General features: G+C 34.0%; 1 protein-coding gene and 1 long non-coding RNA gene across 2 annotated transcripts; one reads left to right on the top strand and one right to left on the bottom strand.

Moving 5' to 3' along the window:
- Positions 1-1,140: 1,140 nt before the first annotated feature.
- LOC150031735 (uncharacterized) lies at positions 1,141-11,173 on the bottom strand. The gene is made up of 2 exons (XR_016524995.1): positions 11,034-11,173; positions 1,141-1,424 (listed from the first exon to the last, which is right to left on the bottom strand). It is a non-coding gene; the product is annotated as an uncharacterized LOC150031735 (long non-coding RNA).
- LOC120067562 (uncharacterized) lies at positions 10,937-16,905 on the top strand. Its single transcript, XM_039019109.2, has 6 exons — positions 10,937-11,248; positions 11,346-11,926; positions 13,373-13,565; positions 15,117-15,181; positions 15,783-15,993; positions 16,363-16,905. Exons 1-6 carry the CDS (start codon positions 11,081-11,083, stop codon positions 16,717-16,719), a joined length of 1,575 nt encoding a protein of 524 aa, XP_038875037.2. The 5' UTR covers positions 10,937-11,080; the 3' UTR covers positions 16,720-16,905.
- The last annotated feature ends 372 nt before the right edge of the window (positions 16,906-17,277 follow it).

Here is a 17,277-nt window from a genome sequence, read left to right as displayed (position 1 = left end):
TTTCGTCTACGTACATTTGCCTTTGGTTTATTTTGGTCATGTACTTTCAAAATGTTCATTTTTTGTTCTTGTACTTTTAAAAAACGACAATTTTTATTCATTTTTATTTCATTCTTAAGTGACCAAAATGATTGTTTTTTAAAAGTTCAATGACTAGAATGAACCAAAGTTGAAAGACAATGACCAAAATAATCATTTTGAAACTATAGGAAACAAAATTAAATAAAACCCTTTTCTTTAGTATTTTTTTTTATTCTCACACTTCCTCACTTCTTATTCTTCTTTCCCTCGTTCCTTCCTATTTAAGAGTGATATTTTTAATAATTTAAAATCAATTTTAGTATTATGAAAAATATATTTAACAATTTAAAATTAAACATTAAATTAATTTCGAGTAATTAAAGGTATATTATGGAGTGATATTAAATATAAGAAAAAAATAATTTTAACTAATTAAAAAAATTACTCTCAAATATGCGTATAGTCTTTTGTTCATACTTTTGTTGGCACTACTCTTTCCCTCTCCTCGCTATGTTTTGTTTCACTCACTTTCTCATTGGTTAGAGAGTGAAAGCGAAATGGAGAAAATAAGGAGTGAGAATGAGAGGAAAAAATGAGAAAAGTGGAAAAGAAAAAAAAATTGAAAACAAGAATGCAAGAATAAAAAATCTGATTTTATATTTATACAATGATAGCGCAGAGTTGGAAAAACTTATATTCAGAAATTGGCTCAAATTCGGTTTTGGTGCAAAACTTTTTCCAATAATTAAAATTCTGAAGACTTAATTTTACGAAAACGTCGATTAAAATATTAATAAAATATCGACGTTGTTTGAAGAATTTTTTTAAAAAAATTAATTAATAAATAAATTTTTTTACAAGTTAACATGTTGAATATTAATATTATATTTTCTTTAGTCACATTTTGTTTTTCTTATATATATTTCCTAATTTTTTTCTTTCAATTATAATGGAACGACATGCAAAAAGGTTGAAAAGAACAACATATTTGTCACGTGTTTATTTTATTTTATTTAGAATAATAATAGGAAATTTATTTAGCCTCTTGGGTAAATTTTCTGGGTCATTTACAACTGGAGACTTCATTCAACAAAGGAAGGAATCGAGCCAGATATTAGATACAAGAGAATTCTTAGCTTTTTTTTTAGCTAAGCAGTCAACTACAAGATAACATTTCCTTTTATATACTTGGAAGAAATTTTCTCAAACCCTAACTTTCTGTAAGCAGCAAAATGCTTTGTTCAAAGAAGATGATGATTTGTTGATAAGATTTAAAGTTTGGATACAATCTCTCTCTACTACGATCCGAGATATTCTTTGATTGTAAGCCAACTTTAGACCTTCCAAGCTGCATTTATTTAGTTTCATAGTTCCCAAAGGGGGAGGATTCCATTTGCTCGATTCTGCAAAAATGATATTAATTTATAGCCCATCATTCAAAGGAGAATATCTATTCATCTTTTTTTATATTTCAGAATCCACCAATTTCGAAAGAACACATTTGGAATAGGGGAGTTATAAACTATCTTGTTTCTAGCTGACCATACAGCCCAAAAAAAGATAGATTCTAATTCAAGCTCTTCCTGAGAACATAAAGAGTTGAGAGTCATCCATCCATTCGTGAACGTTGGGTATGAGTCATTCTGAGAAAACATCTTTCCATATCAGCCTGCCAATTTCCCATGCTCTAAGGCAACCACACAAAATATGATCAACAAATTCCTTGGGATTATTGCAAAGAGAGCAATCAGGTAAAATATTCATTCCTCTGTTAAAAAAAATTCTTTTGTGGGTAGAGTATTGTTTAGTGCTTTCCACATAAAATATTTGATTTTGCTGGGGATACATTCTATTCCAAACCTCCTTCTTACTATTGTTGTTAGAGGATTCTATAAGAATTTTTGAATTAATGTAGAGTTTATATCTACTTTTTGCAGTGTAGGCCCATTTCTTGTCATAATGCCAAATCAAGAAATCTTTTAACTTCAAACAAAAAGGAATACCTCTGATCATGTCAAAATCATCTTATAAGCATCTCGCGTAAGAGTTTCATTCCATGATCCATTAAGGAGTAAGAAATCAGCTATCTTTGAATCAGCATATCCAGGATTGACAATAATAGGTCTAAAAGTGTTTGGTTGAGGCACCCACGGGTCTTTTGAAATATGAACAGAGGATCCGTCACCAATTCGATAATGAATGCCCATTTCAACTAATTCTCTAGCCCATAAAAGGCTTTTCTAAGCATAAGAGGGATTAGGGCCCACATTTGCACTAAGAATGTTTCTATTTTCAAAACATAGACTCTTTAGAATTGAGGCAATCAAAGATTCCGGATTAACCAATAGTCTCCATATTTGACTACCTAACGTTGCTTTATTAAAACCTTCCAAGTGGACCTTTAATATTAATATTTTTGTTTTCAAAACTTATTAGAGAAATATTGTTGTTTTGAAACTTATTAGAGAAATATTGTTGTTTTGGGATTTAGACGCTAGAAGTCGAGGGTTGAGGATTCGACTAATGTAGAGGTCGAACGTTGAGAACTCGACAAACAAAGAAAAACTTGGAAACAATACGTAAATTAGGGTTGTCGAGGGTTGAAGTTTCGACATACATAAGTCGAAACTTCAACCCTCGACAAGGAAAAGGAAATCTCGCTAATTTTGTGATGAGGAATCTCTCGCTAATTTTGTATATTAGGTTGTCGAAGGTTGAAGTTCTGGCATACATAAGTCGAAACTTCAACCCTCGACAAGGAAGATAAGTGGGTGAAGCAGATTGTAAGAGAGAGCGAGATTGTAGGAGAGAGCGAGATTGAAAGCAAGATTGTAGGAAAGAGTGAGATTGAGAGAGCGAGATTGTAGGAAAGAGTGAGATTGAGAGAGCGAGATTGTAGCGAGAGAAAGCGAGATTGTAGAAGAGGGCGAGATTAAGAGAGCGAGATTGAGAGAGCGAGATTGAGTCTGCCACATGGATTAAACGGTCAACCAGTCAGCTGATGTGGTCTGCTACATGGAAATCATCTTCACTTTATTTACTTTCCATAAGTCTAAAAAAGTGTATATATATCACCATGCTACCCCTGCTCTGATTCCCCTGCACGATTCCCTACATGCATTGACGTTATCCGATTCCCCTGCTCCGATTCCATGCATTCATTGACGCATTCATGCCCCTCTGCCATAGCCTTAATGCCTTTTCAACCACCCTAAACTCGTGGATCGAGTGTTCAACACTCGACCTACATCATTTTAAACCACCATCCTCTTCATTTTTCCTCAATCACTTCCTCGATAATTTTTAAAGACTCACTGCCCTTGATTTTGCTCACTCCTCTCCCTTGATTTGCTCACTACCCCTTCATAGCTCACTGCCCCCTCACTGTCTTCGAAATCATCTTCATCTCCTCCCATTTCCATTTCCATTTCTCTTCTTGTATTTTGTTTAATACAAATTATTCTCACACAACTATCTGGTTCGTTACTCTACTAAATTATTGTGATAGTTAACAAGTTTAGTATAGTTTCAAAAGTTTAATATAGTTTGAAAATTTTAGTTTATTCATATGAAAATTATTGTTGTTATGTTTATTGTGATAAGTTGATATTTTCTAGTATTAACTTTGAAAATATAGTTTAAAATAGTTTGAAAATTTTTAATTTAATTTAATTTTTTATTTCGTATTAAATTTGAAAAAATAGTTTTAAAAAGTTTACCTTATTTTAATTTGAAAAGTTTAATTTGTTGTTATTTTTAAAAATAGTTATAAAAAATTTAATTTATTGCTATGTTTAAAAATAGTTTTAAAATTCCATTTCCCTTTACCACCCTTCTTCTTCTTCTTCCCCTTTCCAGAATTAGAAGTTGAAGGTGCAGACTTTGTTCCTGAAGTCGAACCTCGATAGAACTTATTAGAGGACGAGACAACATTCACCTCACCTCCCTTTTTCTTCTTACTTTTCAGCAAGGATTGGTAAGTCTGTAACTCGTTGAAGAGAGTGGTAAGGGAGTAGTCTACTTTGTTAAGAATCATATTGCTAACAAAGTGGAGGAAGCTCTCCGGCAATGAATGCATGATAATGCTAACCTGACTACCCTCATCAATTTTAGACCCATCTCCGCCACGTTAAAGTGAACCATCATTTTCAGCACGTGTTCATAAACAGAGGTGCCTTCCTCCATTCTAGAGCTGTAGATGTGTTTCAGAGCCTCATGTTTGAGCTGTCTAGATGGTTGTCCGAACATTTCCCGCAGGGACTCCATGATCTCACGAGCTGAAACCATGGACTCCTGTTTCTTGGCTAACATGTCACTAAGATTGGCCAGAATATAGGCTCGAGCCTTATCGTTTTCCCCTGTCCAACGCTCGTACACCGCCCGAACATTTCGAGTAGCGTTCTGAGGTGGAATAGGAGGACATTCCTCCATAAGGACAAACTTGAGATCCTCGATGATAAGTATCGTCGTGAGCATATGTTTCCAACTTGAATAGTATAGGTCATTCAGTTTTTCAGTGCTAAGTAAATTGATAGTTGCTGAAGCCATTAAAAACGTTGCTTAAAAAAATGAATAACCTTTTATAAGACTTTGCAAAAACCACATTTTTTAATTAACCAATTAATTTTTAGCAAAACAGATTCTAAGTACCCTAAGTGAAAAGACTTCTATTTTTTAATGATGCCCCAGTGAGGCAAGACAAACATCACCGGTGGGGTGATCGGATGGCCTTTCACTGGGATGAGACATTCTCAACCATTAGGCAGAACCAACTCTTGGAACTAAACCGAATGGCCACCATTTGTTCGGTCCAGAATAGTTAACCCTTAACAATCCTGCGTAAGTGTAACCCCTCATTTTCGGCCCCAGAGTCCCACCCTAATGCGCAGACAGATTAGGACAAGAGACTAATTGACCTTATCCTCTTACAGGAGATCTAATAAAGAAACGCGCAAAATAACTATCCTATACGGGGACACACCCAGGGTTCCACGAGGCGATGCTCATAAACTTTATTCAATCCAACGAGGGAAACCGAGGGATATGTTGTCGCACTTCCCGCTCCCACTTACTATGAACACTCTCTCCATCCACCTTGATATTGACCTACCCAAACACCATTCGTTGGGGGGACATGCCAAAAGTGCCTCGAGGTCGAGGGTAGATCTCACGGTGTGGACTATGAAGAAGAAATGCGAGAGGTGAAAATGAAACATCAAATGTCCTAAGAACCTCCCATTGAATGTTCTACCTACGGGTTTATTAACCTAGACAATCCGGCTACTGATTATGATCTAAGTTATTTATAAAGTTTGCTCAAAAACAACTTTTGTTTTTTAAATTAAAAAAACAAACAAACAAACAAATCCAAGTAGTCACGTTAAACTCTTTAATGGACTGACCTTAATTTGTATGCATGCATCAAATCTATCTAAATTACCTTTCCAGGTAGGTTCTCAGGTAGGGGTGTTCCGTTGTCGTCATCTTAAATACCCCAGCCTAGACAGAACCCGCCTTCGACAAAAGGTCTACTATAGATAGACTTGCTACATATTAATCTTTTAATAATTATTTTAGTTATGATTTCATTTTATAACCATTTATAAAATAAACAACTAAAACACTCATCCCACATAACGAAGTATTTATAACGCTTATAAATATAACATTAAAAAAAATAAAGCATACATAAATATAACCCTTATATTATATGATGCATGAGCATGCACTTATGTAAATTAAAACATGCTTCTCTAAATTATAACACTTATAATAAAAAGAATATGCATGACCTAAGGTGGGATTTATCTATATGTGTATACCATATGACATATTAAAAACATACATCACATGTAATAAATAAAGGATTAATGAATCGGGATGAGCCTTTACAAAAATCGGAATGAAATAACCCTATTTATTACATTTTTCATCGAGCAAACCGGTTCACAGGCGAACCGGGTCTTGAACCGCCAGGAGGACTCCATCGAGTAGTAAACGCCATAGGTAGACGATCTTCCAACACGCACAAGACAATAGAAGCAAAATTAAACGATCGCGTAGACGACAATGAGGCTACAAAGCCTGATCGTATATGCGATCGCTTAACGCGGCGACAGGTAAACGATTTACCTTGCGTTACTAAGCAATCGTTTAGTCAATTACTAAGTGATGAAGCTTGCTGACCAAAATGATCGTCTATGCGATCACTTAACGCGGCGATAGGTAAATGATTTACCTTGCGTTACTAAGCGATCGTTTAGTCAGTTACTAAGCGATGAAGCTTGCTAACCAAAATGATCTTCTATGCGATCACTTAACGCAGTGACAGGTAAACGATTTACCTTGCGTTACTAAGCGATCGTTTAGTCAGTTACTAAGCGATGAAGCTTGCTGACCAAAACGATCGTTTAGTGTGCATGCGCATTAAGCGATACGCGAGCATCCATCGTCTACATGGCCCAATATTCAGCGATCGCGTAACTGATTGTCGACACGATGCAATCAAACCTTGATCGCTTATCCGATCATCTACACAATGCGATCATAAGCGATTGCGTACCCCATCGTCTGCACGATTTGATCAACAGCAATCGCGTTCCCCATCGTCTGCACGATGCGATCAACCCTTGATTGCATACCCATCGTGTAATCGACGCGATCAATAGCGACCGCATACTCCACCGTCTAACCGATGCGAACAACAGCGATCGCGTACTCCATCGTCTGCACGATGTGATCAACCCTTGATCGTCTCCTTCCTTGAAGGACCACAACGCTTGCTCCGATCTTCTTCACAAACAAATCAAAACTCAAATAGACTTTGAACACAGACTCGATAATGATTATTAATGCCCAAAAAAATGCAGGGGCCTTTACAAACAACCGCAAAAGTAAAAGCATTAAATCAAACCGAGGTTAACATCCACGAAAACATCCATAAATCCACACATCCACAGCAATTTAATGATTAAACAGTGTAGAAATACACCCACCAGGAACGTATTTGCAATTCTTTTGCAGCAATGAATTGGAATATCAGAAATCTGAGTGCTCTGATACCAATTGAAGGAACTCTTATTCAAGAGTACCTACGAGCAGAAGCGGATCTTTCCAATTCATTGGGACAGAATTACCGCATATACATTCAAAACATACTAATATGCATTCATCATGCTAAAGAGATCAAGAAATCATACCATATGAGGATTTCTCCTTCATAGCGAGTCTGAAACCCAACCGTCTACCTCGAACAATCACCACTCGGACAGAAGGAAACGGAGAAGATACCACCACTCAGAGCCCTCAGTATTCTTGGAATGAGAATCCAAAGTGTGATCTTTGTTCGTATTTGGTAGAGGAAAGAAGGAAGAGAGACCGTACACAACAATCAAGAAAGTGGGAGATGCGGTCATCTATCGCATAGACAAGATGCTTGATCGTTTAGGTGAAGTATACGATCGTGTAGGAAAAGTAAGCTATCGTCTAAACGATCGTGTAGGAAAAGGTAAACAATCGTGTAGGAAAAGGGTGAGCGGTCGTTCGAACGATCCCGTAGGAAAAACTAATCGATCATCTATACGATCGTTTAGTAAATACCGGGAGATAAACGATCGCTTGGGAAAAAGATAAACTATCATTTAGGTAATAGCGCGCAACGGTGTAATCGATATGCGATAGCTTAGCAATATCGTATATGTAAGCATCGTGCAATCACTATCGTATAGGCACTGATTTTAAATGAAGACACTATCTTTTCACAAAGTCCGCGCACATCGAGATCAACACACTGTCAACTATTTATAATGCACTCATCCATTATTTAGAACAGAAGAGGCGCCTTCCCATTTCCTTTATAACCGTCCAATGAATGTGATCTTATCACATTCATAACATATAATTAATATCATATATTAATTATAATATTTTCCTCTACTAGATATAAATCATATTTATATCCAATTTCCTCCAAATTAATGTATCTTATATATAAAGTTAATTATATCATATTTAATTAACTCGTTCGATTATATCATATATAATCGAAGTCCCTCTTGTCAATTTGAATATTTCAAATTGACCCAAAAACTTACTCTCAACTTGTATCCAAGCTACCAAGGGGGTTTTATGGACCTATGGCTCGAAGCTTCAACAGTACGTGAATAGCTGACTAAACTCTTTAGTCACGATATCCACCATCCGTTAACTGCCAGGCATTCCACTAAAGACCGACAGTTGAACTCTTCTTGCCATAGATATATTTCTATGTCCATTAGATATAACCAATCATTGGTACGATGACCCTTCACAGATGCTCTTAATTACAGCAGACCAAATTACCGTTTTACCCCTGTAATTACATCTTCCTCCTTAAGTACCACTGATCCCTCTAATGAACAATACAACATAGTCCTACTATGTGTGAACGCCTCTTGGGCCATTAGAATGTGTGTGGCGCCACATCGTTCAAGCTCCAGGATCAGCCCTTAAGAGAGCAATCTATCTACTTAGCCCTACTTTGGGGAAAGAGTGAACTCCATCTTGTGAAGTTGAGTTCCCAACTCCCAAATCAGACGAATCCCCATAATGGTAGGTTTGAGTCGGCGTTCTGGCCACTCGCACCCATGCAAATCAAAGGACTGCCCTCAATGGTAGGAGTTTCCAACTCACTCAAGATTGGGGTCATGTTACCTATGGTCATCCTAGTGAAATGAAGTCTCAGTCATGAACAATATTATATGACAAGACATTAACACTTCGAGGTCAAGTCTTATACAAACTCTTTATATAGGACGCCCCTACTCGCATGTCCACTACACGAATGATCAGGATCAGACTATCTGTGACAAGTCACAACATTTGTAACAATTTTACAAAGCGGGCCGCATCCGTAGCATTACCAGGATAAGGTTTCCCTCATATATCCATATACTACAGACCATTTTGGTTATCACTCAATACATGATCCACTTGTATATCACCACATACATGCTAAAGTTACATACAGATAACTAGGGATATTAAGTTTATTGGTTTGTGGTAAAATAAAAATAAAAACATCTAAATGTGCAAAGTCAAGAAGTAAAGTAAATATCATTTATATTATACATCACAAGTGTTCGTACAAAGTTATTTACAAATTACTGAACACGAGACTTTAGGGCACAAACCCCAACAATAGGTCCATCACCCTCAGCCACAATGAAGCAAAACGGAAATCATATTCAGAGACTTTCTTATCATCCAACGGAAGTCTGAGACAATCAAGAACCTACCGAAGAGCCAAGGACCAGCTTTCATAACCCAGTTTTTATCCTCGGCCAAATCGAATTTAAAGAAAGATAGATTTCTTCCTACATTGGTTATTTGAAATTTTTCTATCATCTTGCACACTTTTTTTATAATTTCTCAACGCATTTAGCAGGATCGTCCTGTTTGCCAATATTTTCCCCACCAAACAGTGTTCGAGATGGCTCCCTGTCACTTCCATCTCATCTTCCTCACGATTTATCACTAATCCCTTTTCATTTTCATGAGACAAAAACGTCTTCAGTCTCCAATCAATTTCTCTACCTCCATTCAGTAATCCAGAACTAAACTCCCTCAAACCACAGCTAGGAATGTGAACAGCACGAGCTGAAAGGCTCCCATACTGTTTGGAGGGCAGGGGGCATAGGACGGACTCATGAGTATAAGACGGGGACGTAATGTGAGGTCGTGGGCGCCCATATACCACTTCAAACGGTCCAAAGCTTCTGAAGCAACCTCCAAGTCACTGAGGATTCATGGAGCAATCTTGAAAAACCAAGATTCTCCCCCATACTGTGTCTAAGTGTTTATTTTTTAAATGTCATTTTGGAGAAAGTTTGTAGTATTTGATAATCAACTAAAATAATATTTTAAAAAATGAGTCATGAAATAAGTTGGCTTGAGAAAAAAAATTCTGACGCAAATGAAAAACGTAGGTATAAGTACACTTCTGCCAATGTTTTTTATTTGCGTCCGGAGAAATAATCTCCAAACAATCTTATGTTGATGCATTTTTTTGCGTCAACATATACTATGTTGCAGTTTTAGTGACTTTCTCCTATGCAAACTTGTTGAGAAAAGTAAAATAATGTTGAAGTAAGACTCTTGAAATCAACTTTTAGTAAAATGATTTTTTGGTGTTTAATGGTTAATATCTCTCTAGTTTGTATAATACATAAAATTATCAAAATACTCCCACTTACTAATCCTTTGCCTCATTTTCACTATAGTTGTCACCTATTACTACCACCCTCTACCAGCTACATCTAGCGACCACTGTCGTCAACCACCTCTAGTGACCACGAATACGTGGCAAACTCTGGCAACCACCTTTAACAACTAACACCGTTGGCCACCTCCAACGACCAACTTCGGCAACCCCCACCACTAATTATGGGTAACCAACTCGAGTAATGACCACCTCAAACAACTAGCTTCAACGATCAATTGCATCTATTATCTCCAACGACCAACTCTTCACGACTTAACTCGCATGACCAAGTAGATAAGATAATATGCCATAAAAAGGAAAACTCAGTCAATAAAAGTGTTTATAAATTATTAGTCCATAGTATTTAATATCCTCTAATAATTTGAGGATAGAAACATCATAGTCAAACTTGTATATAATGGCAGATCAAGAATCTTTGTTCAAGAGGCTTAGTTTAAACTTCACAAAATATTAAAATGAGTAAAAAAACTAAAATTATAAATTTAATTGATGAACTTTCAATTTTATGTCTCATAAACCATTAAACTTTCAATTTGATGTCTAGTACATTCTCGACATATAAATTTTTTCTACCAAATATAAACATTTAGTACATCTATAAACTTAAAAAAAAAAAACATGGAAGAGCTAATAACACAGTAATCTATTAAACACGAAATTCAAAATTCAAAAATTTATATTACGCATTCAAGAACAAAAAGTCAACGGAAATGACCTACACAGAGCACAAAATATCTCCCTCGAGCGTTACCTCTAAATTTTTCTTTCAGATTCGGAAAATCCCATCAGATCCATCCAATGCAGAGATTTCCAATTTCAACTTTAATTTTCCGACCTTCTCGGAGACCCATTTGGCAGCCGTCTCTTCCAAAACGCTCCGTCGCCGTCGCAGTTCCGGCCGCCGCCGTCTTCCTCCTCGCCGCCCTCTCCGTCGCCGTCATAATTTCCTCCGCTCGCCTCCAATCCGTAAGCTTCACACCCAATTCCAAATCAATTTCCTAAAAACTGCTCTAATCTTCTTTTTTTCCCCACAAATTTTTAATTCTCGTGCTCTGTTTTGCAGACTCTGTTTTCCACTAACTTTCTCGGGAACCAAACAGAAAAAATCTCACCAAAAATCCCCAAAAAATCAATCAAATATTACCCACTTGACTGTTCTTCATCTTCCACCACAAACCAAACCCAGAATTTCGCTTGCCGGAAAAATTACCCGACCCAATTCGAACCTGAATCCAACGACCATTCGGGTCGGCCCATTTGCCCTGAGTACTTCCGATGGATCCACGAGGATTTGCGGCCGTGGGCAGCGGGTGGAATCACGAGGGAGATGGTGGAGAAAGGGAAGGCCACAGCGCATTTCCGGCTGGCGGTGGTCGGCGGGAGAGTCTACGTGGAGCACTATAAGAAGTCGATTCAAACGAGGGATTTGTTTACGATTTGGGGGATTTTGCAGCTTTTGAGAAAGTACCCAGGACGAGTCCCTGATTTGGAGCTGATGTTTGACTGTGATGACCGGCCGGTGGTTAAATCGGCCGATTACCAGACTGCGGAGATGGAGACGGCGGGGCCGCCGCCGTTGTTCCGGTATTGCGGGGATGAGAAGACGTTGGATATTGTGTTCCCAGACTGGTCCTTCTGGGGATGGTAAGTTCTCTTTTCTTTTAATTTTCAATAATTTGGAATTTATTAAAATATTATTTTAATTTTATTTAAATTTAATCCTTTAAAATTAATTTTTTATCTAAATTAGTTCAATTATAATTATAAGATTCATGCCAGAAAAGATTTAATAAGTGAATATTTTTCCATTTTTCATAGTAAATATGTTAGCAAAAAATAAAAACTTTTTGAAAAGATTGATAATAAAAATTAAAATTAAGTTTTTATGAAAGGTATAAAGATTAAAATTAATAATATTTTAATACTTATAATTTTAATTTGTTGGCCCCACGTGTGTTGAAATAATATTGGACTATAAGGGAACATACTTAGTTGGCCATGGGACCCGGTTGTTGACGTGGGGTCTTTTTGCCAGATGGCAAGAGGGAACCACGTAGAATTTGCCACGTGCGACAGCTGGCGTTATTTATGGCCCGGGGTTTGGCCTTTTTTTTTTCAAACCTGTCCAACGCCGTGACAATTAATCTGAAATAATTTATAAAGAAAAATTAAATTAAATTATTTTTCTGTCTTCCCCTTTTTCTGGAAAATAAATTGGTTTTTCTATAGCATTACATGACATGGCAGAAACATGTTTTGTGATTTTTGTTTTCCATATTGTTTTTTTTAAAAAAATAATAATAATAATTTATATATATAGATTTGGGAGTTGTATCAATTAAGACCATAAATTTTCATAAATTTACAATTTTAGAATTTGCGAGAACAACATCTTGTGAGATTTGTAATTATTTCAATTCAATTCTTAAATTGTCATTAGTGAATCAATTTAGACAATTTATTAAAATTACATTTAAAAATTGTTTATACACTAAATTTTACACGTGCATAGATTCTTCGTACTAATAAAATATACTATGATAGTTGAAATTTTTTAAAAGAAGCCTTATTTTAGAATCTAAAGTGATTCGCTTATGAAAATTTAGGGTTTAATTATAAAATTGTAACTCTCACACGAAATTTATCAAAGACAGAATGTAATAGATGATATAAATTGACAACATTTTTCGGTAGATGATATATATCTTAAATAGTTGAACTATGCTTAAGTTTACTACATTTGTTTTAATCTAATTTTGGAATTTATACGGAAAAAATATTATTATTTATTATTATTTAAATGAATAGATTTAGTATTTAGAAAAATTATTTTAAATGACAAAAGTGCTGAAAATATTTACAAACAATAGAAAAATAGACCGCAATAGACTGCTATCTATGTCTATCGGTGTTTGCGATAAGTTGTGATATTTTGCTATCATTTGTAGATATTTTGGTTCATTTTCTTATAATTAGTATTTATTTAACTTAATTGTGGAAATGGAAGTTTTAACTGGAAGATTAATAGTACAAGTAGTATAAGGGTTGAAGGGTAAAGAAGGAAGGTTAAATTAAATTTTGAAATGTTAGGGCAGAGATAAATATAAGGCCATGGGAAAAGTTGTTGAAAGAATTGAAAAAAGGGAATGAAAAATGGAAATGGATGGAAAGGGAAGGTTTTGCTTATTGGAAAGGAAACCCTTATGTGGCTGACACAAGACAAGATCTCCTCAAATGCAACCTTTCCCAACAAAATGATTGGAATGCTCGCCTCTATATTCAGGTTTATTCATTCTCCTTCAACCCTTTTTTTTTTAGTAATAACGTTTTCATGATCTTTAGATTCTCTTTTTAGTATAACGAAATATCTTTAATTTTAAAATAAATCATATTTTATTGTTCTCAACTAGTATTTTCATCCGATAAACTTTAGTCTTATAGACTCTATTTGGTAAACAGTCAGGTTACGTTTGATAACTATTTTGATTTTTGTTTTTGTTATTTTGAAAATTAAGTTTATTTCCTTTTCATTTCTTACAATGATATGCATCTCTCTTTAAGTACAGCCGTTGAATTGTTAACCAAATTCCAAAAAAAAAAAAACAAGATTTTAAAATCTAATCTTTTCAGTTTTCGAATTTACTTGTGTTTTTTAAATTATTGGTAAAAAGTAGATAACAAAGGAAGAAATTTGGAAGTGGAAGTAATGTCTATAGACTTAATTTTCAAAAACAAAAACTAAAAATCAAATGGTTATCAAACGGACCCTTAGTTTTTTAAACTCAAGCTTATAAACACCTACCACCGATTTGTTTCTTTGTTTAGTTATTCACTTTCTGCTAAAGTTTTCTAATACCAGGCTAAATTTTCAAGTTAAGTCTATTTTGGTAACCATTTGATTTTAGTTTTTTGTTTTTGAAAATTAAGCCTAAAAACTGCTTCAATATATTGATTTATATGTTTTGTTGTCTAGATTTTAGAAGTGTTTTCAAAATCGTAGCTAAAATTTGAAAAGTAAAAAAATAGATTTCAAAAACTTTACTTTTGTTTTTGGAACCATTAAGAATCATGAAAACAATGTGTAAGAAAGTGAAAAAACAAGAATAATATTTTTTAAAAAAAATAAAAAAAACCATAAAAGCCCCTAAAAAATGACAACCAAACAGGGGTACAAACATAGTTTCAATTTTTTATTATTTATTTTTAAAATTGTGAGGATTGCTGTATAAAATTTTGAAAAAAAATAAGCGTAAGTCTAAAATCAGAAACCCTCAAAACAATTGTTATCAAACCAGACTTAAAAATTATTTGATTAAAATTATAACACTTTTTGTTTTTAATGCTCTTAATAGCAAATAGTGACTTCAAATATTTCTTAAAGAGTCAAAATATATGGAACAAGAATGTGCTTTTTATTATAAATATATTATATTAGATATAACGTTGATGTTCATTATTAATATTAGTGTAACTTATTTATTATCTCATATATGTGTCTCAAGATTATACATTATTAGTGTCTATGTTATCTACATTCTGCTTGTCAAATTGCCTATAAATTGTGATATTTGGTGGGTTTTGATAGACACATATTGGTGATCAATCCAAAAAGATGGGAGAAAATGGAGAAATTCATTCTTTGTTATTTATTTATTTTATATATTTATATATAATATTATTATTATTTTATTATATATTATTATTATTATATTATATTATATTTTTTTTCTATCTTTATGATCTCGTTTAACGTTATTATGCTCCTCAAATTCACAACATTTTTTATCAAAAGTATTATTTGGTAATAATTTTATAGTAAATAAATATTTTTCAGGATTGGATTCTAGAGTCTCAACAAGGTTATAAGCAATCGAACTTGGCAAGTCAATGCACTCATAGGTAATATTTTTACTAACAATAAATTTAAGCTCTACTTCTCATTCTCCAAATTATGATCGTATAACTTCATTAAATCCTTTATCAATGATCATACATAAATATATTGCTTAACATGTTTTCATCAATGGACACATTTTTTTTTTAATTGCTCCCAAGTACTCATAAAATTTTGTAATTTATGGATACTAGACCATAACATATACTATGCATGTGAAATTTATAGTTTTATTTTAGAGAATATTATAATTAATGAAATATGAATTTATGAAATTTTAAAACATGATTGTCCGTTCAAACATATATCTACCATTAGATTGTGATATTCAATATCTATGGTCTAAACACACCCATATACAAAAATATACATCATTGTATCATGTAAACCACTTTGATCCGAATAGTTGTAATAGAACAAAGAACGTGAATGTTTGTTCAAACATATCTCTCTATTGTTAGATCTCTTGACTCGTCTGATAAAATATGTATTATTAAAAGATGTAAGAATAAAATTAAGATGTATATAGTTCAAATTTAATAAACTAAGCTATAGTAATGTCTACTCTATTAACAAATGTAATGTTTTATATTTTGGTGGAAATAGGTACAAGATCTACATAGAAGGATATGCATGGTCGGTGAGTGAAAAATACATATTGGCATGTGATTCAGTGACATTGCTTATAAAGCCCAATTTCTATGATTTCTTCACTAGATCTTTACAGCCACTACACCATTATTGGCCTGTTAGTGATGACCATAAGTGCAAATCCATCAAGTTTGCTGTCCATTGGGGCAATTCCCACAAACAAAAGGTATAATATCAAACCCCTAAAACTAGGGTTTTAAATGGCAATTACGTTAATTGACTTAGATACTTCGATTTTAGAATTTCGTTCAAAAAATATCGTATGGGACTTATAAATTACTTTAATTAAACTTCTTAATTGTCTCAAGTGAATCGATTAAGACTCTCCATTTAAGATTATTTTTCGAAAATTGTTAATCCACTGATTCTTATACAATGGTAGATTTTTTTCAAATGTTGGATCAACAAAATTGATGATTTTCAAATGAAATATTAACTAAGTGTCTAGATTGATTCGCATTTAAGGGGTTTATTTGATAAAATTGTATGTCTCAAACAATGTTTATCTTATTTGGTTTGATATGTTGTTTCATAGGCACAAGCTATAGGAAAAGCAGCAAGTGACTTCATCCAACAAGACTTAAAGATGGAAAATGTGTATGACTACATGTTTCATCTCCTCAACCAATACGCCAAGCTCCTTCGATTTCGACCCGGAATCCCGACAGGCGCCGTGGAAGTTTGCTCCGAGACGATGGCTTGCCCGAGGGACGGGATGGAGAAGAAGTTCATGAAGGAATCAATGGTGAAAACTCCCTCTCTCACCATCCCTTGCTCCATGCCACCGCCCTTTGATACCCCTTCTCTCCAAAGGCTTTATAGAAGAAATGCCAACCTAATAAGGCAAGTGGAGAAATGGGAAGATGAGTTTTGGAATAGAAATAAACCTTAATACATGTTTTTCTTTTTCCCTTTATTTTTAAAAAATTTGAAATAGAAATAGCAAAAATACTTATAGTTTGTTTATTTTGCATAATGTATTCTTTACTATCGGTTTGATTATTTCATGGTATTTTAAAGTTAATAACGGTTCATTTTATTAGTATATTTATGTTAATGAAAAGTATAATTTATTTCTATTTTTATATTATGATGATCGAATACTCGATAGTGCACACAGCTTTGGAGAAGCACAAGTCTTCGATTCTTCAAATTTCTTATTCTGAGTAGTTTACCCCAATATAATATCGTCGTTTATATGGTTGTTTCTTCTAAAAAATATTATTCAAATTGATATTTATATAATTAGGGTAGTGATTATTATACAACTTTTTATGGCTTTTTTTAATTAAAAATGAATACAATAAATGAAATTTAAGAGAGTATAGGTTTAAACTCTCCATACCCACCTAACTTAAGCTTGCCTAAACACTTGCAAATATTTTTATTATTATTAAAAAAAACAAAAACAAAAATCAAAAACAAAAAACTTTGGTTGGGCTCAATCCAA

The sequence above is a fragment of the Benincasa hispida genome, chromosome 12 (assembly GCF_027475165.1).
Source record: "Benincasa hispida cultivar pf3 chromosome 12, pf3_genome.v1.1, whole genome shotgun sequence".
Classification (NCBI taxonomy): domain Eukaryota; kingdom Viridiplantae; phylum Streptophyta; class Magnoliopsida; order Cucurbitales; family Cucurbitaceae; genus Benincasa; species Benincasa hispida.
This window is presented reverse-complemented; position numbering and strand designations above follow the sequence as displayed.

Coding starts and splice junctions, on each gene's coding strand:
- LOC120067562 (XM_039019109.2), top strand. CDS start 11,081: ATGCAGAGATTTCCAATTTCAACTTTAATTTTCCGACCTTCTCGGAGA. Junction 13,566..15,116: donor ATGCTCGCCTCTATATTCAG/GTTTATTCATTC, acceptor AATATTTTTCAG/GATTGGATTCTAGAGTCTCA. Junction 15,182..15,782: donor GCAAGTCAATGCACTCATAG/GTAATATTTTTA, acceptor TGGTGGAAATAG/GTACAAGATCTACATAGAAG.